Source organism: Neltuma alba, unplaced genomic scaffold, assembly GCF_004799145.2.
Source record: "Neltuma alba isolate B1F8T4 unplaced genomic scaffold, ASM479914v2 tig00002394_pilon, whole genome shotgun sequence".
Taxonomy (NCBI): domain Eukaryota; kingdom Viridiplantae; phylum Streptophyta; class Magnoliopsida; order Fabales; family Fabaceae; genus Neltuma; species Neltuma alba.
The window spans coordinates 3001-29738 of record NW_021632847.1 but is presented as its reverse complement, the minus strand read 5'-3'; the positions used below and the strand labels follow the sequence as shown (position 1 = coordinate 29738).

The 26738-nt window shown below is 35.0% G+C and overlaps 5 protein-coding genes across 7 annotated transcripts; 3 read left to right on the top strand and 2 right to left on the bottom strand.

Annotated features, from left to right (window-relative positions):
- The first annotated feature begins 831 nt into the window (after window positions 1–831).
- LOC114725142 (proteasome subunit alpha type-2-A) lies at window positions 832–6474 on the top strand. Of its 3 annotated transcripts, none has more exons than XM_028911635.1 (12): window positions 832–850; window positions 1239–1295; window positions 1385–1461; window positions 1850–1914; window positions 2177–2223; window positions 2525–2600; window positions 3248–3315; window positions 3734–3803; window positions 4342–4427; window positions 4682–4744; window positions 5785–5850; window positions 6155–6474. In XM_028911635.1, the coding sequence occupies exons 2-12, from the start codon at window positions 1255–1257 to the stop codon at window positions 6201–6203; spliced, it is 708 nt and encodes a 235-aa protein (XP_028767468.1). In that variant the 5' UTR covers window positions 832–850; window positions 1239–1254; the 3' UTR covers window positions 6204–6474. The 3 variants fall into 3 exon arrangements, with proteins under 3 accessions (XP_028767468.1, XP_028767475.1, XP_028767459.1); XM_028911642.1 differs by lacking the exon at window positions 832–850 and adding an exon at window positions 947–1073; XM_028911626.1 differs by lacking the exon at window positions 832–850 and adding an exon at window positions 947–1127.
- Window positions 6475–7148: 674 nt separating this feature from the next.
- LOC114725122 (style cell-cycle inhibitor 1-A-like) lies at window positions 7149–10996 on the bottom strand. The gene is made up of 5 exons (XM_028911588.1): window positions 10925–10996; window positions 10765–10894; window positions 10444–10560; window positions 8448–8503; window positions 7149–7628 (listed from the first exon to the last, which is right to left on the bottom strand). The coding sequence occupies exons 2-5, from the start codon at window positions 10829–10831 to the stop codon at window positions 7401–7403; spliced, it is 468 nt and encodes a 155-aa protein (XP_028767421.1). The 5' UTR covers window positions 10832–10894; window positions 10925–10996; the 3' UTR covers window positions 7149–7400.
- Window positions 10997–12782: 1786 nt separating this feature from the next.
- LOC114725209 (transcription termination factor MTEF1, chloroplastic) lies at window positions 12783–15116 on the top strand. Its single transcript, XM_028911697.1, has 2 exons — window positions 12783–13086; window positions 14142–15116. Exons 1-2 carry the CDS (start codon window positions 12850–12852, stop codon window positions 14970–14972), a joined length of 1068 nt encoding a protein of 355 aa, XP_028767530.1. The 5' UTR covers window positions 12783–12849; the 3' UTR covers window positions 14973–15116.
- A 2178-nt stretch (window positions 15117–17294) lies between these two features.
- Window positions 17295–19640, top strand: LOC114725128 (putative Peroxidase 48). Its single transcript, XM_028911601.1, has 4 exons — window positions 17295–17633; window positions 18017–18214; window positions 18884–19049; window positions 19127–19640. Exons 1-4 carry the CDS (start codon window positions 17295–17297, stop codon window positions 19615–19617), a joined length of 1194 nt encoding a protein of 397 aa, XP_028767434.1. The 3' UTR covers window positions 19618–19640.
- A 4366-nt stretch (window positions 19641–24006) lies between these two features.
- On the bottom strand, window positions 24007–26462 carry LOC114725220 (transcription factor MYB63-like). Its single transcript, XM_028911707.1, has 3 exons — window positions 26254–26462; window positions 25229–25358; window positions 24007–25055 (listed from the first exon to the last, which is right to left on the bottom strand). Exons 1-3 carry the CDS (start codon window positions 26390–26392, stop codon window positions 24347–24349), a joined length of 978 nt encoding a protein of 325 aa, XP_028767540.1. The 5' UTR covers window positions 26393–26462; the 3' UTR covers window positions 24007–24346.
- Between the last annotated feature and the right edge of the window lie 276 nt (window positions 26463–26738).

Sequence of the window (26738 nt, the reverse complement as noted above, 5' to 3'; positions counted from 1 at the left end):
AACCATGGTTTCAGAAGCACTTTTCCGCAAAACGAGGTAATCTCTTCCACATATTTACTTCGTAATCCATAAAAGCACTTCTGAAACCATGGTTTGGTTTCTATCCAAACACCCCCAAATTTGCAAGAAAAACCACAGCCCCACCTGCCTTCCTCATCTTTATCTCAACAAGCTCTATGGAAGGAGTCTTGGGCGTTTGTTATCTCCAGTTTTATACTACACATAATTTTGAAGATACCATACTCGCTCTTGCTCCCCCCCCCCTCCTTTTCTTTTAATCCGTGTGCGAATGCTGTGTTGGGAGCAAATTCAATAATAGGGGACTGGTAAGACATCGTATTAGTTATACTAGCATTTTTTATAGAAAATAAATTATATAAAATGAAAAAAAACCACTTCTCATACTAAAAAAGAATGTATTCCTTTGTTATATATATATTTTAATTTTATAGTCATTTTGGTTTATTTGCTTTTTATGAATCTCCCCTTGCCCTAACCAGATTTAACAAGAAAAAAACAAAAGTAGATGAATAAACTAGTAAGCAGGTACATGCCAATATAGCAATTGCGCCTAGCGAGGCCATGCCAATAGTAGTCGAACGTATAAGCCTTAATATTTGAGGAAAATGAAAATTCAGCTAAATGATTTGTAATGGGCCTAGCGAGGCCTGAGTGAGGATAATTGGGCCTGTTTCAGAGCTACTTAGTTCAACAAAACCTAAAAGGCCCAACCCAATTGCAATTGCGCTTTCTTGTTACCGACGAATACCCTCTTCAAGAAAAGCAAGATCAATTTTCGAAGACATACATCTGCGGTTCGAGTCGAGCTTGCTCTCGCTGATTATTAAAGGTAAAAACTTGACGCTGTAATGCGGACTCATTGTTCTTGGTGCTTGTAGTCTTCGCAAAAGTGTCGATTTCCGTAGCAAAGCTTTGATCTGTTGACTATTTAATTGCATTCCTCTGAATCGATTATGAAGTGCTAAGCTGAAAAAATTTTCCCCCTTTGGTTTATTGTCTGCGGTTGTTGTGTTCCTGGAACTGCTGTGACCATGAATTGATTCAAGTTTCAGGTTTTTGGTTGTCTTTCCACTGCATAGGATTTCCGATATTTTGCTGGTTGCTAGGTGTGTTCATAAACACCCCCTCCCCCCGAGAAACCGACATGTCTATGTCTCCAGTTAATATATGCCATGAAGACTCATAAATTGTCAAAATTGTTTTTGCTTTTTTGCCAGCTTCTTCTACAAGATCATGGGGGATAGTCAATACTCATTCTCTTTGACCACTTTTAGGTATGGTTAGTGGAATTTTGCTCACATCACGATGCAATAACACACACTCACAGGCACACTTCTCATTATTTTGTTTCTATATTCGACAGTCCATCGGGGAAACTTGTTCAGATAGAGCATGCTCTGACAGCTGTTGGCTCTGGACAAACATCTCTTGGAATTAAAGGTGATGATTGCTATCTCCGGATCTGTTAATAATTCTTGTCCTGTTGCCTCAAGCATTTATATTATCATGTGCTGAATCCATTTTATTAGCAATAATATTCTCGTTAAAACCAGAAAACACACATTGCCACCGGATGAGTATGTGTAGGACTGAAAAGAAGGAAAAAAAAAGAAAGAAAAAGCAATTCAAATGTGAGGGATGTTTTTATATGTAAAATTATATTGATATGCGAATATTTTAAATTAGGATGTAAACACAGACATTCTAATATAATTTTAAATATTAAATGTGATTCAGCATGTTATGGTGTCTCGTGGATCATTAGGTTCTTTTTTTTTTTTTTTTAATAGCTTCTGTTGTTTTTTAAGTCTCTATTCGATTCTTGCAGCTGCGAATGGTGTTGTCATTGCAACAGAGAAGAAATTGCCATCTATACTTGTTGATGAAACATCAGTGAGTTTTTTTTTTTTTTTTAATTTGCCCTTGCTTTGCCTCCCATTGTGTTCGTGATCACGCTTCAAATATACAAGTTTCCCTATTCTAGGTCATATGCCTTGTGGTTCTGCTGCCTATTGTCTTATGTTTTCATGCTGTTGCTTGAGCTGGTGCTTTTATGGTTGTCCATTCTTACAGAATTATTTAATCTGAAGCTAGTTGGTTACTTTTCCTTCAATTATTGAAAATTGATGCATTAACTTTGTTTTCTTGGTTGCAGGTACAGAAGATTCAGATATTAACACCAAATATTGGTGTTGTTTATAGGTTTGTTTCACACTACATGCTTGAATTATTTTGAGTTATAGTCATTTTAGTATCTGTGTGCTTTATTAAATGCCTCAGATTACGTAATTTTATGGTTATTAGTTTGAAATGTATTCTAGAAGGTCATAATCACTTCTCTACTGGGTACCCTGACACCAGATAACTTTTGAAGGCTACTTTAATACAAATCATACATAAACAAGAGAAGAAAGCTCCATTATAGGAAATAGCTTTCTTTCTTAGTCTCCATAATCCTTCTTCATGCAATTGAGCTTTGTGGAAAATTTGCCTTGTTGTTCAGTGGCATGGGTCCTGACTTTCGGGTTTTGGTTCGAAAAAGTAGGAAGCAGGCTGAGCAGTATCACCGGCTATATAAAGTAAGTTTTTTCTGTAAGTTTTAGCTCAATATATGTTTTTTCAAGCTCTAGTTCAACTGTTCAATAATTAACTCCTGTTTTCTGTTTATAATATTTGACCTGACCGGATGGATTAGTTATGGCATCAATGATATCCTCCATTTGGAACTTAGGAATTAGGATTGTAATGAGTTCCATTGTTTTAATCTTATTTGTGGCACATTTGCAGTAGGTAGCAATTGGTCTTAGGTTCAGATCCTTGTTCCATCATGTACCCTACAAATTGTTTTTGTCACTTTTTATGCACAACTCTTTGTCAAGTAAAAAGTAAAAGCACACATGCACACACGTCTTTTTGTCATTTATTCTATTTAGCATCTTTATTTACGTGATGTAGACCAGAAAAAAGGATATACAGAAAGTGATTGTGATGAAAAGCTATGTTAAAATAAAATAAAAATGTCAAGTGATTGCTTATGTTCGTCTTGTTAAGCAGGATTTTCCTCATATGGTCGGTTTTTATAATCTGATTAGGTGTTTCTCATAAGATATTTCTCTTTTGTTAATAAAAATCTCATGCTTTTCTTTCTATCTAGTTTTGTTACATTCTATTATGGATGTTTTGGGAAAGTATAGCCTTTATCTTGTATGTTATTGGAACATCGCAGGAACCAATCCCTGTCACTCAGCTTGTAAGGGAAATCGCTGCTGTCATGCAGGAGTTCACTCAATCTGGGTAATTATGGATTTCTTTTAGAGATGTATTTTTCAAAAATTCTTGACAAAAAGAGTGGGTTGTTTATATTTACTCATGCATTGTACCTGGGCTACTCATAGTATTAGAAACATGTCATGTCTTTTCCCTTCCTTCTCATCCTGATATGTTCATTTACATTTCTATAGAAATTGTGTTGGCAACAACCGGGTAGATCTTCATAGTAAATAAACCTGTAATAATCCCTCACCCCAAATAAATAAATAAATAAAAAGAAAAAGAAAACCTGTAATGATCAAGTGAGCCTAAAATGTGTTGAATCTGTTTGAGTTTAGAGTTTAAACACAGCACTGCACGTTCCTTTGTATGTATATGCCCCCCCCCCCATTTTCCCCTTTATTATCTTTTGAATATGGGTACTTCTGTATTGTCTTTATAGTGGTGTCAGGCCTTTTGGAGTGTCCCTTCTAGTTGCTGGATTTGACGATAAAGGTCCACAATTGTTCCAGGTATATTGATACACTTTATGTGATGGAATTTTTTCCCGCTGCCTTTCAATCCCTGTTATCAACTGCAATTTAGATTGTATTGCCTTGACTTGCTTATGGATTTGGAATTGAACTCAACAAGATTGTGTGCTACAATATGTGTGTGTGTGTGTGTGTGTGGAATGTGCATGAAATAAGTTGAGGACACATATTCAGTTATCAATGACATGAATTAAGATCCTTAGGTTCAATACTGATGTAACCTGTTAGAAGTTTATAATTTTGTTACCTGTGTCACTTATATTTTGTTTCCACCATGAAACTGAGTTTTTCACTTCAGAGTGAACTATTCGCTGATGATTTATGCTGTCTAAATTTAAACGGCCTTCGCCAGAAAACTAGTTGAGCCTTTTTCTATCTGTCCTGCAGTTGGTGTGTATGATGAGTTAGCACTTGAGTCTCTTTTTCATGCACTTGAAATTATGTAAATGAATTGCTTTGGTTTGCCATAAGAGAAAGTAAAGGAAGAAATTAAAATTGTTTGATTCGATTGAAATAGGTGGATCCATCGGGTTCTTATTTTTCCTGGAAAGCTTCTGCTATGGGGAAGAATGTTTCTAATGCAAAGACATTTCTGGAGAAGAGGTATGCTTTGATCATTGATGACAATGCTCCATACAAAATCTAAGTTGGATCCATTCAGTTTTGTAATTTTTACTTCTGTAGATACTGAGCATGGCTGATATTTTTTATGAGTTGTCATCCACAATGTGCGAAGACCTCTGTAACATATGACTGCGGAACAGTTCTAATAATGCTCTCAATTTAAGATGAAATTATTTTTTTCCGCACATTTAGATCTTTTCCCGTATTTCAAGAGTTGATTGCGCATTTTGCAGATACACTGAGGATATGGAGCTTGATGATGCTGTCCACACAGCCATATTGACTCTGAAGGAAGGGTAGGAGCGAGTAACTTTGTTTATGTTTAATGTTATTGTCCGTTATGTCCAAAAGACATTTCATATCTATTTGTTGTTTCTTTTTTTCTCTTCTCAAATCAAGTTTCCCTCACCACAGAATAAATGTCACGCTCTAGAATTTCAGAGCTAGGATTTTTTGAGAAGGAATGTGTCAAAGATTGGTTGATTATATGTAGACAAGGACACTCCAAGATCCTTTGTCTTAGTTGTTTTGCCATTACCGAAGACACATCCCTAAACTTGAGCTGGATTTTTTGCTGCCAAGTCCTTAGCTTCTTGGGCTTCCAATATGAAAATGCAGATAGAGAAATGAGTGCTCAGTGTCCTTTTTTTCTTGACAGTTGTCTCTCTTCTTTTTTAAGTTCTTATCTGCTATACCCAGGAGAACCAGTGTGCTAAATGCGAGACATACCCGTACAATGTACAGCAAAATACATGCAGGTTATGGGTCAGGGGAATAATAGGAATTTTGAGAGATAACTCTGGTATCCTTCATTCTCATCCCTCCCTCCCTCCCACACACAATTTTTGCATCTGGTAACATCAATTTGGGACTTTATTGAAATGGCTTCAGACAAGGACTATGGGAATGATGGATTAGAGTGGTGGTTGGTGGGCTTCATTTTTAGTTCATTAGTGGTGATGAACAAGGCTCTTTCACAGCCACAAATGCCTTCCTAGGCCCTTTCTTAACATATTACCATCCGGCGCATTGATAATATGTTTTTATTGTATAATTCTTTTGTATTTACCTTTAGGTGTTTACTTGTTTTATTTAATGGTTGAGATATTATATTATATATATTCTATTTATATAGATTTTGTTTTACATGTACCCTTACCAGGACACGATAGCGTCGTGTGATTCATGTAGCTAACCCCACCTAATAGGATAAGATTTCTTGTTGTTTGTTGTTGTACCTGTACCAATGCTGCGTAGGTGAATACAAACATGTTTGGAATTGTGTTTTTGTCTGATAAATTTCTTTCTCAATGCTTTGCTTTTTATGGTCTTCCAGGTTTGAGGGGCAAATATCAGGCAAAAATATTGAAATTGGCATAATTGGTGCGGACAAAAAGTTCAGGTGCGACTTTCTATTGTGTTTACATCTTGGAACTTTGTTTTTACCCAATTTAGTTGACTTCTTGTTATGTTCGTCTATCCTATTTATTTCCATGAGCCTGAATCTGACTTGGAAAGTTCTGAATATTTTCAACAAGATAATTTCCATCACCCACAAAAAAACAAAGAAAGAAAAAGATGAAATGAGATAGATCATGTCTTTTTCTCCGCTTCAAAAGTATGTTTCAATCAGAGTATATATATGGATATGGAGCTACTCAGATCTGGTGACAAAGTGATTCGTTGGCAAATTTATTGTGTTGCAGAGTATTGACACCAGCTGAAATTGATGATTACTTGGGTGAAGTAGAATAATTTGCCATCAGGAGAAGCATTGCATGTTTGAAGTTACTTTAGATGGAAATCAAATTATCAAATCCTAGGTGGGCTGCTTCAGTGGAGAGACTATTGATGCCAGTGGTGTAATTGAATTTGAGGAAGTAACCACTCTTCGGTTGTAGTCTGCAATGTTTCTTAAGACAAACCTTTTTCCCAAGTTCAGTGTTCCGTAAACTTGAAACAAAAGCTGTGATGTGATTTATAATGACTAATTGTTGAAAGAAGTTGTAGCTTCATTGTTCTTGGAGTGATCTCCCGCTTTTCATGTCGAGTTGAATGTGAGCGCGCACATATTTAACGACTGACTCCGGAAACAACACATTATTTCAAAGCATCATAAAAGATTTAATTCGTGAGTTGTTAGTACCCGCAATGCATACTTGGAAAAAAATGAGGGCAATTTAATAATAAGTAGATTAATTTAATAATTTTAGGAGGTGTTTTGGTATTTAATTCCTGTGAATGGGGTTTTAATGCAATTTTTTCTTTTGCTTCTCTTCCATTTGGCAGAGACCTGATTTTAATCAGGTGAAATATAATGACATGAGTGGGGGAGGACTACATGGACTTAATTAAAGATAGGTGAAATAACAAGGAGAAATAAAAAAGACCTAACTAAAAATCAGGAAAAATTATAGGGTTTTACAGATTAATTTGTCCTATCTTTCATAAATTTAATCTGCATCCTTTAAATTTCAACATTCCCATTTCCTGTCAAATAAAAAATCATTATTTAGCGTACAATTCTTATTGTGCATGCCATTTGTCCTCAAATAAAAAATCCCAATATATATTGAAATTTGCTAAAAATAATGATAGCGTCGGCATATTATCTTTTTCCGGCAGCAAAGGATCCATCCTTATGAAGCTTTTGCCCTTTTTTTGATAATTTGAAAAAAAAAAAAAATTAACAATATCCTGTGCAGCAAACAAAGGATTCCCAAAGACTAATTCAAATATTTCATTTCTACTAACAACATCTATATTTCATAAGTGCCTAGCTAGCAGCCGGAAAGGATAGCTAAAGTAAATAAAGGACTAGTTCTAAAGACAGCTCTACCCCTCAAGAGGTGTAATTTCTCTCCATCAGGTTCACTTCAAGAGCTACACATATTTTAACTATAAGAAGGCAAGAGATTGAACTCCAGGAACAGATCCCTCTTCTCTCTCCTGCTACCCTTTGATTTTCCAGTTGTGGGCTGTCCGCGGACCACTTGTAATGCCTTCATAATAACGGGATTCAAGCTTTCCTTTATTCCAAGCTTTGACAAAATCCAAGAACATCTCACGCGCTGACTCAGATGAAAGATCAGAGAAGAACACATCCTTCTGTTCTTTCAGCCACGTGGCAAATTCATTGTTCTTAGAAAAATAGTCATCCTTGGACAATTCTTGGAACTCCTGCATTTGAAATTACAATGGTAATCCATCCAACAAATGAACTAATTGATTCTTCAACTCATCAACAACCAAAGTGTTAAACTCGAAGGTCTAAATGTAGACACCAATGTATGGGGAATCAGAAAGAGGTATTCTTATCTTTAAAGCATTTCGCAAGTAGACAAAACGATGGCCTAATCTAAAAGTTTAAACTGGTGATGAATAAAGAAAGTACCAAATGTAAGACCAATTTTGGACAGGCCTTGCATTTAGGACCAGAGGGAGTAGTAACCATGGAAAAGCCATGAAATATGAGAAACGAGCAATCTTGGGTTTAGCAACATTTCTGTACATAATTTTTATCCAATTATGTATTGAACGCTTCAACTTTGGTTGCATGGCAAATAACGTATATGGTTTCCAGGTAGGCATGGCAGGCAATTAACCTGCTCAAACTTTCAACATTCGGCAATTAGCCAGTTACCACCACAGAATTTAAGCATGCTTGACGCATTATATTCCACTAAATCGCCTACTCAACTAATTTCTTTTCCTTGATTTCTTTAATTTCTTAGTGGCGAAAAAGCCTATGCACAACACAAGAATTAAAGTAGATTAATTACCAAATCTGAAACCAAAAGGGGTTACAAACCAAAGACTACAGGTTTACAGTTTATCAAAAGTTATTACTTATTAGCCATTATTTTTCTGACTTTTTTCTCAACCCAGTAAAGGCGAAAAAGATTCTGGCTCAGATAAACAGCAATAAACAACCTGGCACAACCAAGGCCCTTTCAACTAGACATTGTCAGTAACAGTAATATCAAGAATACAACTCACCATATGGCTATCACCTTTACTGTGCTTGGTCTTGTGCTTATCTTTTGACTTCTTCCCTGAAGGAAAAGTAGCATGCAGATATATTATTGCCAAAAGAAAAATGCCTTTTAGGGAAGTGTAGAGTAACAATAGTTCTTGCCTCAATAATAGCAGAGACTTGAAAACGCTAATGCTCTTCCAACATAATACAAAGTAATGAATGACCAGAAAGAACTGAAAAAAGTAAACACACACACACACACACACAAAAACAAAAACAGAGCCTGAATGCTTACTTTTCACCCACACCACACGTTCAAAAGTCAAACCAATTCAAACAATTGCGTTGGAGGAAAATTACTCCTTCTAACATTATTCAGTCAAGGACTTCGAAGGAAAATTGCCCCTTCTCACGTTATCCAGCTGGGGACCCTTTGTATGATGGTAAATGACGAAGCAAGGAAATAAGTAGAGCACCCCCTCCTTTCAGAGAAAAGGTTAATCCTGGATGGTGATTCATTTTCGTTGGAATCTACAGTTAGAATAGTGATTCGCAGCAATAAACCATTTGTGCAAGTCGAAATTCAAAAGTCAGTTACAGCCGGAGGCAATGGTAGCAGGTCTAACTGGTGTCCTGTTGCTTCTTTAAGAGTATCCTTTACATAGACAATCAAATGAAATTATGGAAGATGTAGAGCCAATTTCAGTACTATTTCCTTCAATAGAGGAGGACTCAATAATCAGCATTAGGCTCTGCTTTCAAGTTCTGACGCCATAACTTATGGCATACATTTTGCAAGCAGGTTCCAGTGAAACAACTGAAGACAGAGCTACTGTCTAATCTGATGTCAAAGACCCAGCAGGAGGCCTGACAAGATCACCTTCATCCACTTGTGGATGATTCTACAGTATAGAACAGAAATGGTCTTCATAATTCTTTGAAATAGCTTCTAAGATTCACATACCTCTTAAAAAACAATTTGACATTAAGTTAAAAGTCACACACAACATCATTAGCATGAATCCTAAGACAGTCCATGAGACCTCGAAAATCAGGCTGATAACCTTGGCAACTAGTCTACATGTTGCCTTGCTTCCTAATGGCACTGATTCAAGCTTGCACATCTTCAAGACTTTTGTGCCAAATTGACAACTGATCAGAGCTTTCCCCCGTCACCTGATGCAGATTAAAGTACATGGTACACAGATTGATCACACAGATTTCCTCTCTATTCATCATCATGCCATTTACCTTTGCCCAACCTTAGATGCTGCAAGGGATGCAAGTCACCTGCATTCCTTCTAACAGAATTCCTAGATGTTATTTCCTACCAGACTACCAACTAAATTCAAAGTAATCTCATAACAGTACTGGCACGTTGATTAATACTCCTCCGGTCCTTATTATAAGACCCAATTTGACTTTTTATTTGGTCTTAATTATAAGACCCAATCCATTTTATCTCTTATATTTATGCATTTTTTTTCAAAATAATCCTTCTAATAATGATAGTTTTAGCCAATATACTTAATTAGCAAGGATATTTTAGGAATGACAACACTTATTTATTATAAATAACCAACTTAACTTACTTCCTTAATTTCCTCAAATAAGTCAATTGGGTCTTATAATTAGGACCGGAGGAGTACCTTATTTCCGACCAGACTACTAGACTTATGTAACTCGTCACAAATAACGCACGTTGATTAATACCTTCATTACGACTAAAGACACCATTCATTATCTTTCTAAATATCAGATTAATGTCAATGCAGCAGACTAACAGAAACAAAGAATGACAAGTCTCACGTCCAACCAGAATAGAACATATAATATCCAGCATCGCAGGATTCATGATAGAAACTTGGAAATAAATTTGAGGGTTTGATAACAAAAACACCTGAGAATAGTAGTGAATGAGTTCGCTTATGGTAAAGCTAGAGCAACCTGGTGGGTGAGATATAAAAGATAAAATTAAATAAATTGAATGCTTGATCATCTCGTACATATGCTTACCTTTGTCAGATCTATCTTTCGAATGCCTATAAGATTTCTTCTCCTTGCGTTTCTCCTTCTTTTCTCCCTTTCTTTCCTCGTCATCTGCCGTTCGCTGTCTCTTGCTTTTCTTCTCATCTGAATATTACGACTAGAATTCAGTAAAAAGTAATTGGGAGCACGAAAAACTTCCAAGTGGACGTCATCATGCCGCCTGAAAAAGGTCCGATTATAGAACACTTGAAATGATTATTCTGCTTCGTAAGGTTTCTTCCGCTTTCTCGAAAGCCAAACACATCGCATAACAAAGAGAGGGAAGAAAAAACGGGGGAAATCAAGTACCTTCAGAGTCTGAAGAATAACCCCTTCGCTTCTTCTTCTTCTCCTTGGACTTCCTATCGCTTCCCATCAGTGCTTTCTTCACAGCTTGGAGAGAATTTGCGACGCTTCAGAGTTGAGGATTTTCAACCGAAAAAAAAAAAAAAGGCCGACCTTTCTTTCCTATCGAAGGCGAATGCAAGTTTTCATATGCTCCAATGGCAATGAACTCGGCCGGGCAGTATGACACTGTGCGGAACCAAGGGGAAATATATATTACGCAAAAACTTTTATTTACTATTAATCTCATATAATAATTTCTATCTTTTTTTTTGGCCAAAAAAAATATATAATAATTTCTTGTACTTCCTCCGGTCCTTAATATAAGATCCCGTTTGACTTTTAATTTGGTCCTAATTATAAGACCCCAATCCATTTTATCTCTCATATTTATGTATTTTTTTTCAAGATAGTCCTTCTAATAATTATAGTTCTAACCAACACACTTAATTAGCAAAGATATTTTAGGAATTGCAACACTTATTTGTTACAAATAACTAACTTAACTTACTTCCTTAATCTCTTCAAATTAGTCAACTGGGTCTTATAATTAGAATCGGAGGTAGTATTAATTATTTCTATCTTAAAAAATTAAACATGTTAAGAATGTCTTGTTAATACTTAAAATTTTAATTTTATCCTTTTTAATAAAATTAATGGTGATATGATTAAAAATTGAACGGATACTTACAAAATTAAGACACTAAAATGTATATTTTAGTTATATGTTAATGCAGAAGCTACTGTACACCCATCAATCAATAAATTTTCTCTCTAAAACTCTTTCAAAATACTTGCTTTTTTATATCTTAAAAAATATTAGTGATGAGTTTTTAACCTAAATATATTAGTAATAAATTTACTTCTTAATATTTGTTATGTAAATTTTTATTGAGAAATCTAATTAGTGACTCAAATTTGTCTGATGTCAAATTAGTTCACAGATAGCACATTGAAATTTAGAAATTTTATAACAATTCTTTAATTAGTCATTGCAATGAACTAACTGCTCACAATAACTACTTAGTGACTAACAACAACTTTTCTGCAAATTTCATATTTATATAAATAAATGTAACATGTCTCTTGCATAGCTTATTCACAATAATTTTTTAGCTATTAACTATAACAATAACAACAAGTTTCATCAACTTCTGAAAAGTCTCCTAAATTCCACTAATTGAAAAAAAAAAAAAAAACAAATGAACACCTCTATTTTTTTTCCCAAAACCCACTCCTAAACAGTAAGCTAGGGACCTATTTCATTTATTTATGAATGTATGAAATTTTCAAGTTGTTAATTGTTAAATGCTTATTATGGATAGCTAAAAATACTATTGTAAATAATCTAAAATAAAAAGGAAAAAAAAAGAAATTTACATCAGGTTCTTAATTGATAAATGATTATAATTAATAATTAATTCACAGTTATTACCAAAAAAAATTAATTCACAGTAGTGAATAGCTAAAAAATTATTGTAAATAATTTGTTAGAATACAAAATTTGATAATTATATGAGCTGATATGACATTAGTCAAAGTCCAGTCATTGATTTTGATTTTTTTTTATATGTATCATTATTTTATTCGAGACACTATCAGGCATTAAATATAGACATTTTTTTCATAGGAGGTTCGAATATTAGTTTGCACATTACGAATGATTAAAATTAGCATCACTGATTTTGGTTCTTAATGTTAAGAGTATTTATTAGGAATTCCCTTATATAATAGATGGGCAGAAAAAAGGGAGTAAAATTTATTACTCTTTTTTTTTTTGCCAGGGGGTAAAACTAATTACTACAGAAGTATTTTTAAAATAAATGTAAATGTAAATATAAATATAATTATATTTTTCTTGCGAAACAAATGGATCGTTCCTGAAGTCTCAGGGACTGATAAAAATTCTTACATGGCAAAGTGCAATCGAGTTGTGCGCCAAATGTATGGAGTGTGTTGGTTGTGCATAGACGCATCGTCCCCACCAGAGCTGCCACGCGCTTACTCGTTATCTTCTCATCCCTCCGTTTCCATCTCTGTTTCTCTCTCATGTCTTCTTCTATCACATTCATGCCATACCACAAGCACGCTCCTCCCATGGCCTCCTCCACCCTCTTGTCTTCTAACCCTAGGGTTTTCTCTTCATCCATCTCCGATCATCATCATCATTGCTGTCCTTTCTCTCAATCTCCCACCGTCCCCAAATCCTTCAGTGGCCTCTGCAAACCTTTCCATTCTCGGGTTCCCACTTCGATTCGCCGTCGAGGCTTCGTTGTCAAGGCTACGGTGAGTTTTGCTTCCAACCCCACTTATTGTTTCCTGCTTGGTTCTGTGTAATGACCCTCAAGTTGCAATTTTTAGTGAAAAAATTTGGTTTTTGTGTAGCTGTAGCAGGAAAAGTTTCTTGACGAATTGCTGATTTTTCCTTAGCATAGTTTCTGCATCTAAAATGCTACTCCTCCGGTCCTAAATATAAGACCTTATACGGAGGAGTATTGATTTTCATCTGTGTTGGTCTAAAATTGATCGTTTGTTTGTGTTGAAAATGCATATTTACTCCCGTTAAAGTTGCAATACTGGGAGTAAGAATTGGTACTGGTAGTTGCGTCTTTGTCAGATATAGATTACCTTTAACTGAGAGTCCAGAAAGGCATAAGAGATTCAACCACTTTTCAATCTTCATTTTGGTAAAGTTGCTTGAGCTACCTTGAAATTTCTTGAATGTAGAATATTTTGTTTTCAATTCTATTTTGCTACCTAACCATGATACTTTTTTAATTTACAATACTCAATCCTTAGGCTTTGATTAGGGGATGGCGTTCCCATTGATGACTTCAAAATATCTGTTGTACAAAGTAGAAAACTCAAATTCAATTGCATAAAAGATTTTCACTTTAGGAAAAAAGGTGAAAGCATAAGGGAGTACAGCTAGGGTGCTGGATGTCTGAATTTAAATTTTTAGAATATCCTGTTTGATGTGAATATGATCAATACTTCTAGCCTGCCCCAAACTAATTTAGTTTAATGATAAATCTACGAAGGTAATAAGTTCTCTGAGGCGAAATTTAAACTTCCTCTTGAATAACCTCTTATTTGCATATGAGCTCATTTACATTCCTTGTAAAGAGAACTTGCTCTCGAATTTAGCACCAGAATTTTAGGCAGATGCTTTTTCCCCTTTGACTTCCCAATTTCGTCTGTGTTTACAGTTTCCTTTGCCACATTAGTCTCGAGTAATGCATTTTAGTTTCATTATTAGGATATCTCATTGATTTCTTTTGTCTGTATTAATGGATAAACTGCCATCAACTTAAAATTGGCCTAACTTGGTTGTATTCCAGGTTATAAAGTGGCGATGTCCAAAGCAAATTCTCCCTCCCAACTGTGACACTGATTTCCAGAAGAAAGTCCTATATCTAGAGTCAATTGGTATTGACTCTTTCTCACTTATTGAAAATCATCCAACCATCATCTCTGCCTCTCTTCCTAATATAAAATCCACTGTGGAATTCTTGACATCCATGGATTTCTCTGCAATTGAGTGCCGGCGCATTGTTGGCATGTGCCCTGAGATTCTCACATGCAGAGCATCAGATCTTTTACCTGTCTTCACCTTCCTGATCCGTGAAGCTCGAGTGAATGGATCAGATATCAAGCGTGTCATAAACCGTCGTCCCAGGTTGCTTGTCTGCAGTGTTACTGGGCAACTTCGTCCCACCCTGTACTTTCTCCAAAGCATTGGCATTGAAGAAGTAAACAAGCACACGTACTTGCTATCATGCAGTGTTGAAGAAAAGCTTATTCCCAGGATTGATTACTTTGAGAATATTGGATTTTCTCGCCGTGACGCAACTTCAATGTTTCGAAGATTTCCTCAGCTGTTCAACTATAGTATTAAGAACAATTTGGAGCCTAAATACAAGTACTTTGTGGTGGAAATGGGGAGAGATTTGAAGGAGCTGAAAGAATTCCCCCAGTATTTCTCGTTTAGCTTAGAGGGTAGAATCAAACCTAGGCATAAATTGTGTTTAGAAATGGGGGTGTATTTTCCTCTCCCTGTATTATTAAAGACAAACGAAGCGCGATTTCGTAATAGATTAGATGTATGTGTAAATTCTTCTACACCCTTGAAAACATCTCCTTTATGGTGTTCAAATTGTGAAGTTAGTTAAATATATAAGGGAAAAATCTCATTACATTGTACATTTTTGCATTATTTTCCAGTTCATATGATACCATCTGTATATTTTGTTTCTGAAACAGTGTCTACTGTCTCAACTGTAATCAAAGTGACTCCAACAAGAAATGTTTTCTCACTTGCCTGAGAGGGATATAACTTGATATTTTTGTCGCACCGGTTGATATCTCGCTAGAATTATGAATCAATTGCGTACTCTCTTTTTCACAAGGAGGGAGGGAGGTTCCTCCAAGTTCTTTTTTCTTCATATATATATATATATATATATATATATATATATATATATATTATTTTAAAGATCATAAGTTATGTAATTATGAGGTGAATCAAAACAAAATGTATCAATGTAAATATAACAAAGAAACCTTAATCATGAAAGCTGCAAAGAAATCTTACTCATGAAAACTACGAAGAAGTCTTACTCATGGAAACCAGTTGGTAAATAAGTAGCATACAGAAGAAGCAATTATCCACAATGTATCAACATAGAAGAAAAAAGCACATAGTGGAGACAACTATGAAGTAGGTTATGTAGATAGAAGAAAATTTTGCGACACGGGAAAAGGAGAGAGAAGCCAATCTGTTTGCCAACACATCATCAAGCCCTTCTGCACACGATCTTCAGATTGCCTCTCTGTCAAATAATCCTAACAGGAACATTGGAAAAGGAAGTATTACTACGAATGAATTCTGTTTCCATTGCCTCAAAGAACCGTCAGGCCAGGCCATATCAATTTAGCAATAACTAGTGATCACAATGTGATTAATTGGAAATGATAGGGAAGCACTATCAAGAACCAAGAAAGTACACCCATCAGGCAAAAATTGATTCAGATTTTGAAATGGCAAGTACTGCTTTATAAATTTCAAAAAATTTCTAAATTAACAAAACTTGGTCATTTGGTAAAGAAAAGAAACTGATCTAATGGAATAAGTTGACAGAAACCACGCAGAAAATCCATAAAGAAAGAAGAGAGAAACAGACCTCGCTGGAAAAAAATGATCCAGGTTGAAATTGCATGTACTGCTTCCTCGTTGTCTTTTCCTTTGGAGCTTTATTGTGCGATGCACTGGGACGCCCATTCGAAGGACAAAGAAAGGAGTCATCTTTCTCCAGAAAAGATAGAAATCGAGGATGAACCGAAGTTATTGTTTCCTCCTTAGTTGCTTCATGCGTCAATGGTTGTCCTCCTCCTCCGTAGTCATCTTCTTCTTCTTCTTCTTCCTCCTCCTCCTCCTCCCTTTCTTCTTCGTCTGCTTCAGCTTCTTGTTTCACAAATAAATCTTCGAGAATCGATATAAGTGCTTCTCTGCGATAAAATCTGTTCTTGAGGGAAGCGCCATAGCCTCCAGCGTAATAAGAATAAAGTTTCTTGGATCCTTCACCGCGAGAAGATTTCCTTCCCATCGTGATTATTGCCCACTACTTGAGTTTCAGCAGCAATCTTTCTCCACTAACATATACAGCGTACACTGAGATATATAAGTATGGATGATGTGCATGGGGTGCAAGGAAATGAAAAGATCCTTTTTGTTCGCGAAATTACATATTAGGACAAAAATTTCAACACATTTACGCTAAACAATTTCTTAAAATCGTAATTATTTATTAACATGAGCATTATTAATCAAATTTATTAGTATTTTTTTTCAAATGGCTTGAAAAATAATTAAACTTTCTAAATTACTTAAATATTTTTTAAGGTATGAATTCTTGGGGTGTATGTGAGTTTCAATAAAATGTTTTTTCATTGGTAAAGTCCTTCTTCTGCTAAGAAAGTTTCTGAAATTTATAATTATAAAATTAGTATTTTGATCTTTAAAGTTAAAAAAAAAAAATACTCTGTGTATAGGACAGAAATCTGGGAAATCGCTTATACTATTAATAATTTAATTAATTTTAAAAATTGGACTTTCTAGGGTAAATTTTAGGCTGATATATGTACAAGGTATTATTAAACATTTATTAATGCTTTTGGTTTATTTAAATATACTGATATTATTCTTCTGATTTAATTTGCGCACTGTATTATTAATTATAGGCTAAATAAGTGAATAACTCTTCACGGTCCATGAACGTTAAGGGTAGTTTCGTCTTTTGAACATTTCTCCCCCGCGCTCGCAAGGACGCTATGAAAATATGGGTACATTCCGTTATTACAACCGAACTTCTTCCCGCTTCTTCTACTTCATCATCATCATCATCTTCTTCTTCTTCTCCTCAAAATAAGGCTTCTTTCTCTGAAAAGAGAAATTGTAGGGTTTAGCAGAAATAAGCAGCAACCCTAAGCCCAAAATGCCGAGTTGCTTCAGTGTGTATGTTGCGCTGGTTCTTTTGATTCCCGTGCTTCTTTCTCTGCGAAACCCAAGAGGTGAAAGTGAACAACATGCCTCGATTAGTTTTTCACCTCCTTTCTCTTTTTCAATCTCTTCACTGTCTTCGAGGGATGCTTCCGTCGCTTTTTCTTTCAGCGAGAGGATACGAGATGGGTCCAATTTAGAGTACGATTTTTACCGGGATTCTTGCCCTGAGGCTGAAACCATTGTCAGATCAGTCGTGACTCGCATCTACTATGATCATAAGGACATTTCACCGGCTCTTTTGCGTCTCTTTTTCCATGACTGCTTCATTGAGGTACTTCATTGCCGCGCAAATGTATTATTTTTGTAAATCGGTGTGTTCTGTTTTTCTTCCAAGATCGTGAGTTCTGTCATTTTCTCACCTGCATTCAAATGGGTCTTGATTCCGTGTCCATCGTTCTGGTGTATAGCAGATTTCTATTCTTTCTTGGTATTGTATAGATGTATCAGTACTCTTTAGGATTTGAGGTTTCTTTTCTCCTTGATATCTCCATTTATTATGCGTTTCTCACTGGTTGCGAATTTTACTTTTTTTTTCATTCGGTCCATCATCTCAATTTTATTGTTAATGAACATGCATGATATGTGACTTGACTTTTCTTGATTTGAAATGGTCATGGTTTGGCGTTCCTAATGTTTCGGTTTTGTCAAAATCAGGGCTGTGATGCTTCAGTGTTGTTGGATGATAGCTATGGTAAAAAAAACCGATCGATTGAGAAACAGGCTCTTCCCAACCAGACTTTGAGAGGCTTCGATTATGTTGACTTGATTAAGAAGGAGCTGGAACAAACATGTGTCGGGACTGTGTCCTGTGCCGACATTCTTGCTCTTGCTGCAAGAGATGGCGTTGTTTTGGTTTGTTCCTCTGCATCTACTTCTTATGTTTTAAGGACTGGTTAATCTGATGACTATACTGGTGATAAGCCAAGGAGATATATATGTTAATAATGGCCTCGTGCATTTTGGCTTTACATGCAAGTCAGAAAACTGTTGTCTTTTGCTTTCATTTCTATTTGCCAGATAGTAGTAACAAGTCTTTGCTTTGTTATCTTCATCCAAACAATATTTATCTTGAAAAATCATGTGATGAAAAACTTCTTCTCAATTCGTTTCAACTTAAAACCGAGATGTTATTCTGTGCATTGCATAAAGTTTAAAGGCTAAGTTACACTGTTCGTAATTTATAAATTATGCAACTTGTTATTGTTTTGGTATTTTATGTTGATATTGATTGGCTTAGGATTAGGCTGCTTCTTCTTCTTGTTTTAGTAGTATTGATTAGCTTAGGATCTCTTTTAAACCTTTGGTACTTTTGGCCAATTTTTTTCCATATGTATCCATGAATCTTACTATTTAGATTCAGTTCTGGTGTTTAAAAGCTCGAATAGATATTGTTACCTTCAATGTACGTAAGCATTTTTGCAAGGACGCAGTAAATTCAAATATTTGACGTTTTCTCTCTTTTTACATTTATTAAGTTCTGCACTGAAGCTTTGATGTGTTTTCTGGACTTGGCCATGGCAGGCTGGTGGGCCTTTTTATCCAGTTTTGACAGGAAGAAAGGATAGCTTTCAATCATTTTATGAGGAAGCAAATAATCAGATTCCAAGACCAGATGATAACATTAACCAAACACTACGCCTGTTTGCTCTCAGAGGATTCGACGAAAGAGAAACAGTCAGCCTTCTTGGTAAAAATACAAGCTAAATCTACATCTTTCTGAACTGAAATACAACATTAGTCATAAGGTTTGTTCTTTTCTTATAGGAGCACACAACATTGGGAAAATTGGCTGTGATTTCATCAAGCAACGACTGTACAACTTTCACGGCACAGGAAGACCAGACCCTTCTATCCCTTCTGATTTCCTGCATCAGATGAGAATAAATTGCCCAGACAAAATGAACAGTAGTGATGATAAGGTGTCAGCTGCTTTCTTCTCCAGGAGGTTGAGTCAGTCTGATCTGGGGATGTCATACCTGCAAGCATTGTCATCTTCAGTATCATCTGGGTCAAAATTTGACACACACTACTATGAGAGCTTGCTAAGGGGAAGAGGACTTCTGTATGCTGATCAGCAGCTGATGGCTGACGACAAGACCGCTAGACTGGTTTCCGCTTATGCTTCAGATGATGGATCAACCTTCCGCATGGATTTTGCTAGGGTCATGTTGAAAATGTCTAATCTAGATGTTTTGACTGGGACTCTAGGTGAAGTTCGTCTGAATTGCTCTCTACCTGTAAGAAGAACAGTATAAGAGACCACAGATCAGTCATGCTTCCTCAGGCTTTTCAAATATTTCATCTGGACTTGTCACTGCGTGTGCTTTCTCTGTTTTGCATCTAGGAGTTGTGCCTAGGGCTTTATTTGTTGTCTTTCCTGTGTAATGCAACAGAGAATTAAAGTGACACGCTGGAAATGGACTTAAAAGTCGTATAAAGTTTCGTATTGTATAATTCCTCTCTTTTAACTGTAGAGATTCTGGTACATCACCTCTCGCAATGAAGTTTCATGCTATGAACAAGTTCACATCCTTTTTTGACATGTTGTTCCATTTTTTCCCTTTGTTAACAATTCATTTTTGCTTTCAGAATTAATATTATATTAGCCAGCAGCCTATTGCCACTTTAGATTTTCAATTTTTCAACTCATATGTATACATGCATATTTATGCACTGATGATTAATGGGATTTGCTTAAGAAATTTCTTTCTCCTTACGGACTTTCTATAAACCAAAAAAAAAAACTTCAAATATTTTTACCAGAAAAAAGAGGGGAAAAAAGCCTGCTAATATTATCGCATCTCATGTAAATACAAAATATATATATTGATTAGTGATATTTTTTTTTCAGAATGAGATCAGTTAAATTGGATACTTAACTACTTGTATTTAATTTTCTTCGAGAAACAAATTAAATATTAAAAGCTATTTAGTAATTCCAACGGCCAAAAGCAAATAGACTGTTGACCAGGATTTAATTAGGATATAGATATCATATGAGTCATGAAGAATTGTCCTTTGGAGGTTGCTTTCATGGCTTTTCTTCAAAATTTGAGGCAAAAAATTGTCAAAGTTGATGCTACTAAGTGGAGATTAAGTATATCCAACTTGTCCCACTTGCCTTTTATTTGTTTTTACTCACCAGATTGTTGCTTATACCAACTTTTCTTTTCATGTTTCACTTCCCACGTATTTTGGCCAATTTCTTGGTATTAATTAAATTTTTAACCACTAAGTTGGATTCAAGTCAAATTAATCCTAATTATTTTAGTTGGCAAAAAAATCCTAATTCTTTTAACATAATGTTTTCACCCATGTACGAAAACTCATAGCCACCCTCAAACGATTATACAACCTCCAGTCTTAGTTGTAAGAACTAGTTGAGTAATTTGAAGAGATTAAGAAAATAAGCTAAGTTAGTTATTTATAATGAATAGGTGTTATCTTTTCTAAAATATCATTGCTAATCAAGTATATTAGCTAGAATTATCACTATTAGAAGGACTTCCTTGAAAAAAAATACATAAATATGAGAGACAAAATAGATTGGGGTGGATCAAAATAAAAGTCAAATGATATCTTATATTAAAGACCGGAGGTAGTACTTTTTATGTTAATAAAAGGCAAAGGTATGTGGTGGTTTGATTTGTTATTTTTAAAAAATATTATATTATAAAACTTGATATATATATATATATATATATTATATACACCTAAAAAATGTTATTATTTAGGGCATAATAATGGTAGGTGGGTGGGCACGCATTATGAGAGAAATTGAACTTGTGGGAGAAGATGAATGAAAATGTGATTAATAATGTCCCACATTTCAGTATCATTGTTATAGGTAGAAGAAGGACCCACAAACACTAATTTCAGGCCAAGTTTCAAAGATATCCATAACATCAGCAAATCTTAATCAGCTTTTCTTCATTATTTCAAACCAATTTTCAATAATTATATATAATATTCCCAGAGAAAACAAATAACGCAAAAATATTTTGCAGATTATCACTGATAATCCTCGAATTAAGCCTGCAGTAAGCTGAAATTAAGCTTCATGCGCACACAAAACACAAAACCAACTTCACAGAATCAAAGAACCAATCAATTTCCATTGATTATATATATAGCGGTTAATTAGCGGCAGAAGAAGATATGTGAAGATGATAGATATGCATGTAGTAATGAAAAATGCAGAAACAAAACTAGGGGTTTTTCCAGATCTTCTTCTTCCTCCTCTTGTCCTACATGGAACAAGAAAAATAGGTATACATATCATCCGCTCACATGCAATATAATGTACGGTCTTTGCCCATTATTCTGGCCACAGCCAAAAGCTATGCACTGTACAGATTAAAGAAGTAAAATTGCCCTCAAACTCAGATTATTTTATCTGCATGATCCAAAAATGAATATAGGGTGCAAGTCATTTAAATCTAGCTTGGACGATTCAAAAATCAAAATAGATGCAAACACGTACGTACGTACGTACTTTTGCATGTTCCCTATCATACTGTGCATATGTCTCTTTACAAGAAGTGATATATATATACACACACACACACAAATTATTTGATTGATTACTGAGAAAATGAGTCACACCTTTAGTTAACGGATAGATAGATTCGAATACGAATCCAACTCAAGAATGATGGAATAATTTGAACGTAAACTTCTGGTGAAAATTGAAAGAAAGCTGACAAGTGACAATTTCTTATAATCTGCTGTGACAATAAATCCCTGTGAAAGTCAAAGTCGGTGGAACCCACACAAATATTATAAGGGGTGTGTGTGTGTATAATTAAAACAACACACCACAAACTTAATTATTCAACGCTTTACTTCTAAGATTTGCAAATTAGGCACATTGTTCATTTTTAACTCTTTGTGAAGTGCACTGCTTAACCTTCTGATTATTGACTATACCAAGAAGCTGCCGTCTCAATAACTATGTGTACTTCAATTGATTGGATTCCTTAATTGGTTTCCTTTCTTTATTTTCTCTTGTTACCAAACATATATAGTAAAGCAGCCAAACATGTCCACATGTGCTTTCTTCTTGTTTCCTAAGATTGTGTCCCAATCATTACCTGTACTAGGCATTACCCTGTCTTACTACTGCCTCCGGTTCTAAATGTTAGAACTATATGGGGGGTTTATTTTAATTCTAAATATAATATCCCAATTCACTTTATATCTAAAATTTATATTATTTTTTAAACTATCCTTATTGATACACATCTTAAAAGAGGGCTTCCGCAGGTGTAAATGACTATTTAGGGGTATCTTAAAAAAATCAACATATAATTAACTAAATAATGTTCTTCATATTTATAAATTAGCAATCGAGATCCTACATATAGAATAAGAGGGAGTATATTAATTTAATTAGCCCCACTATCCTATGAACTTTAGTAAATAACAAACTTGGGGTAGACATTATCACTTGAATAAATTTATGCTGAGATTATCACTTTTTTAAGGGTCAACTTAATATGATCAAACTCCAAATTATCACTAAATTAAAAACTACAAAGTCAAGACACAACTTGACTACTACTATTCTATTATTTTTATTTTTATAATAACAACATAGAATTCGACTTCCAAAGGGGTAATAATATAAGTCATCCATAAGAAAATTGGGAGCTCTTATGAGGCCAATATGATTCATGTGTGATCAATGATTTTGAAAGATCAAATGAAACCAACAATATAATTTAATGAATTGTTGTAAGTTCATTCACTTCTTTTAAATTATTTGACTCTATTAGATAAGGACTTTGGTTTTATTTGGTTTTTTTCTTTGGATCAATTTTCTTGTTTATTTGTTCATTTCTGTTGACTTGAGTGTGGATAGAGGGACTTCATAAAAATAAAAAAAAAGAGTCAGTCAAAATCATCAATCACTAGTTTGTATGAATTTGTAGAAATTGGACTTCCAAGTTAATTTCAAGATTTTGCTTTCATGTATAAATATTCTTCAAAGTTGTGGGGACATGAAGCAAAAATTGTCAAACTAATGTTTGTTAAATGGAGAAATATTTACAATAACCTAGCTACTCCGCTTGCTCACCAGTTTTTTGTTTGATAGCTATAATATTATTGTTCACCAACAATTTTTTCCCCTCTGTATACTTCAAACAGTCCGCAAGTAAACCATATTGTGCACATTTCAAACAATTCATTCCTAATGTAACGGAAAGGGGAAAAAAGAAAGAAAAAAAGCAAGTGATATACTTTTTTTAGTTCTCTAATCCGAATACCATTTATCTCAAATAATAATTTTTTGTGATAAACATTGTCAGTTTAAAAAATTAAACTTAATATGTAAGAGTTTAATTAAAAATATTTTGTGAAAATTTAAAAATTCTATATCATTGTGTTTTAATTTGTTAACAAAACCAACAATATCAGTGTTAGAAAACTGCGAAGACACTTTATAAACTGCGGAATTTTATACAAAATTAAAGGATCAAGCTAAAGATTACTTTTGCCAAAACCTAAATATTTCATATCTTGTGTGCGGAAGACATATTGATATTGGTATGTTTTTTTTTAAATTATGATACAGAATGGGCATAGAAATTCAATTTATAATCACATCTCAAGAAATCGTAACCTTAAAGACTTCATATTTAATCCACCACTAATATTTTTCCCTTCATGAAGATGCATGCAACACGCGCGCGCGCGCGCACTCGAATCTAATAATAACTACATACATGCCCTATCTTCACTACGTACAGAGATTAATCCATTAAACTAAAATGAAACTATTAAATGCTAATTAACTATTAACAAGCTCGATTCACATACTACCTTCTATCCTAATTTACAAACGAGGTCTTATAATTAGGACTGGAGATAGTATTAGAAAGTTAGGGAACCTAAAGCCCAAAAAAAGACACAAAATATAGAGTCTCCACCTGATCAAATTAAAACTAACCTAGCTATATTATGAACAAAATCCTTACAGACTCAGAAACCAGAACTAACATTATTAGCCCACATGTGTACATCAGGCAATCCTATGATTAGATCAGATGATGGCTGTTGAGGTTCCAATCCAAGATCCTTCTCAATCTCCCTGATCCACTTCATAGTTTCAGCATCTGAATGAACCTGATGATGATCTGACACGAAGGATCCTCCTCCTATGTTGCTGTCATCATCCAGCATGTTCCAAAAATCATCGTCTGCCTCCAATGGTATTTCAAGCAAATCAATAGTGTTATCATTAGCTGGCTTGTCAACAACCTCGTTTAGTACTGTATCACTATAATCATTATTATCTGGCCCTCCTTGATACAATGAAGAAGAACCTGCTACAACTAGTTCCAGCTGATTATCGTCTTGTAATTTGCAGATAGTTGTTGATGATTGATCAGTACAACACTGAAAGGAACTTGGTGAAGAGGACTCTTTAGTGGGATTTTCAAAGTTCTGCTCATTATTGTCTGCAGTTTTCTGAGGAATTAATGTTGTCGCTTCTTGGCGTCCAGTTGAGGAAGACGACGAAGAAGAGGTTATGCATGATTCTTGCTTGGACTGATCAGTGCTAGTGGACAGGTTGATATTATTATCTGAACTGTTCTTCGATAATAATTTCTTCTTCAAATGGGTGTGCCACACATTCTTGATCTCATTGTCTGTTCTACCGGGCAACTCGGACGCAATTTTTGACCACCTGAAATGAAGAAACTTGGATTTAAGCAAACATACACACAGACACACGCGCACACACATAGACTACTTTGGTTTGCAATAATGATGCAATAAAATCCATCAGATCAGACATGGAATTATAAAGTAATAAAAGATGTCTTTTGATGAACAGGAGACAGAAGAAGCTAAGCTTACTTGTTTCCTAAGACTTCATGAAGCTTCATTATGGTTTCTTCTTCTTCTTCTGTGAAGTTTCCTCTCTTCACATCAGGCCTTAGGTAGTTGATCCATCTCAGACGACAGCTTTTTCCACATCGAAGAAGCCCTGGGGAGAAACACACAGAGATATACATATCAAACATACATTCAACGTAGATTTTGAGTGGTTTCTGCTTCTACCTACGTACTGCCATTTTCTGATGTATATTCTGGTTTTAGAGGACATGAAGCTTTCATACTCATCCTCTTCCACTTCTCACTGGTTTTGATATGCTCATGGGTTTTTTCTTGCAAAAACAATTCAGACAATATATATTTTTAAAGAAATGTGGAAATCAAGAGTGTTTTTGTAATGATCGAGGCTCCAAAGTATGAAGAGACAATATGACTGGTGGAATTTGACCTGATAATAAAAAAATTAAATGCTTGTGTGTGTGTGGGTGTGTATGGAATGAGATTGAAGCTAGGTGGTGGCAGATGGGCCATATTAATGGTAGGTGAAATGCATTATCAGAAATTGGACATGATGATGAAGACGACGAAGATGATTATATTATTTTAATCTTAAATATTTGAGATGTCATTGTATAGGTAAAGGAGGACCCACAGCCAAAAAATTGCTGACCAAACTTGAAACTTTTTCATCGCCCTGTGAAGGCAGCCAAATGTCATCGCCTCCGAATTAATGAGCCATATATTAATTTTCAACGAAAAATAAATGAATCCGTCAATCTAGTTTCATTGATATTCAGAGACAAAAAGAAACAGTATATTACAGAAAGCAGTCTGATGAAGAAGACGAAGAAGAAGAGATTTGCAAATATGAACAATGCAAAATGCAGAAATCCCTGGAAGCTGATATATATCAGAAACGGCAAAAACCTTCCTCGTATATAGAAGTAAAACTAAATAATTCAAATGCAAAGTGAAGAAGGTCGAAATATGATTCAAGAACAAGAGTTCTGGAATTTTTCTTTACAAAACAACAAAACATAAGATACCTGCTTGCTTGGGGAGGGAACGCCAATTCTGATGACCATGTTTCTGGATGAAGGTGACGAGCTTAAGATCTTCTTGGGGACTCCAAGGTCCTCTCTTCACCTTGTTCTTATCACAGCATGGAGCTCTTCCTTTGCCCATTTCTGATATATGTCTTTCTGTCCACTGATGATCCTAGCTAGCCTCTAATATATACACACTTACACACACACACACATAAGTCCTCTCTCTAGATCTCTCTCTTTCTCTTTCTATCTCTACCTCTCTATATATGTTTTCTATGTTCCCATATATGTATATGTAAGTGTGGAGAGAGGGAGGGGGAGAGAAAGCGGTGAGAGTTTGAGGCCACAAGAGTGATGCCACGAATTTGGATTTTGTGGCACTAAAAGATACTTAGAAAGGAAAGGAGGGATTGATTGGATGTTAATTCTTTTAATGAAATAAATCATATTCATTTAAATTTTATTGTCTTTTTCAGTATTAA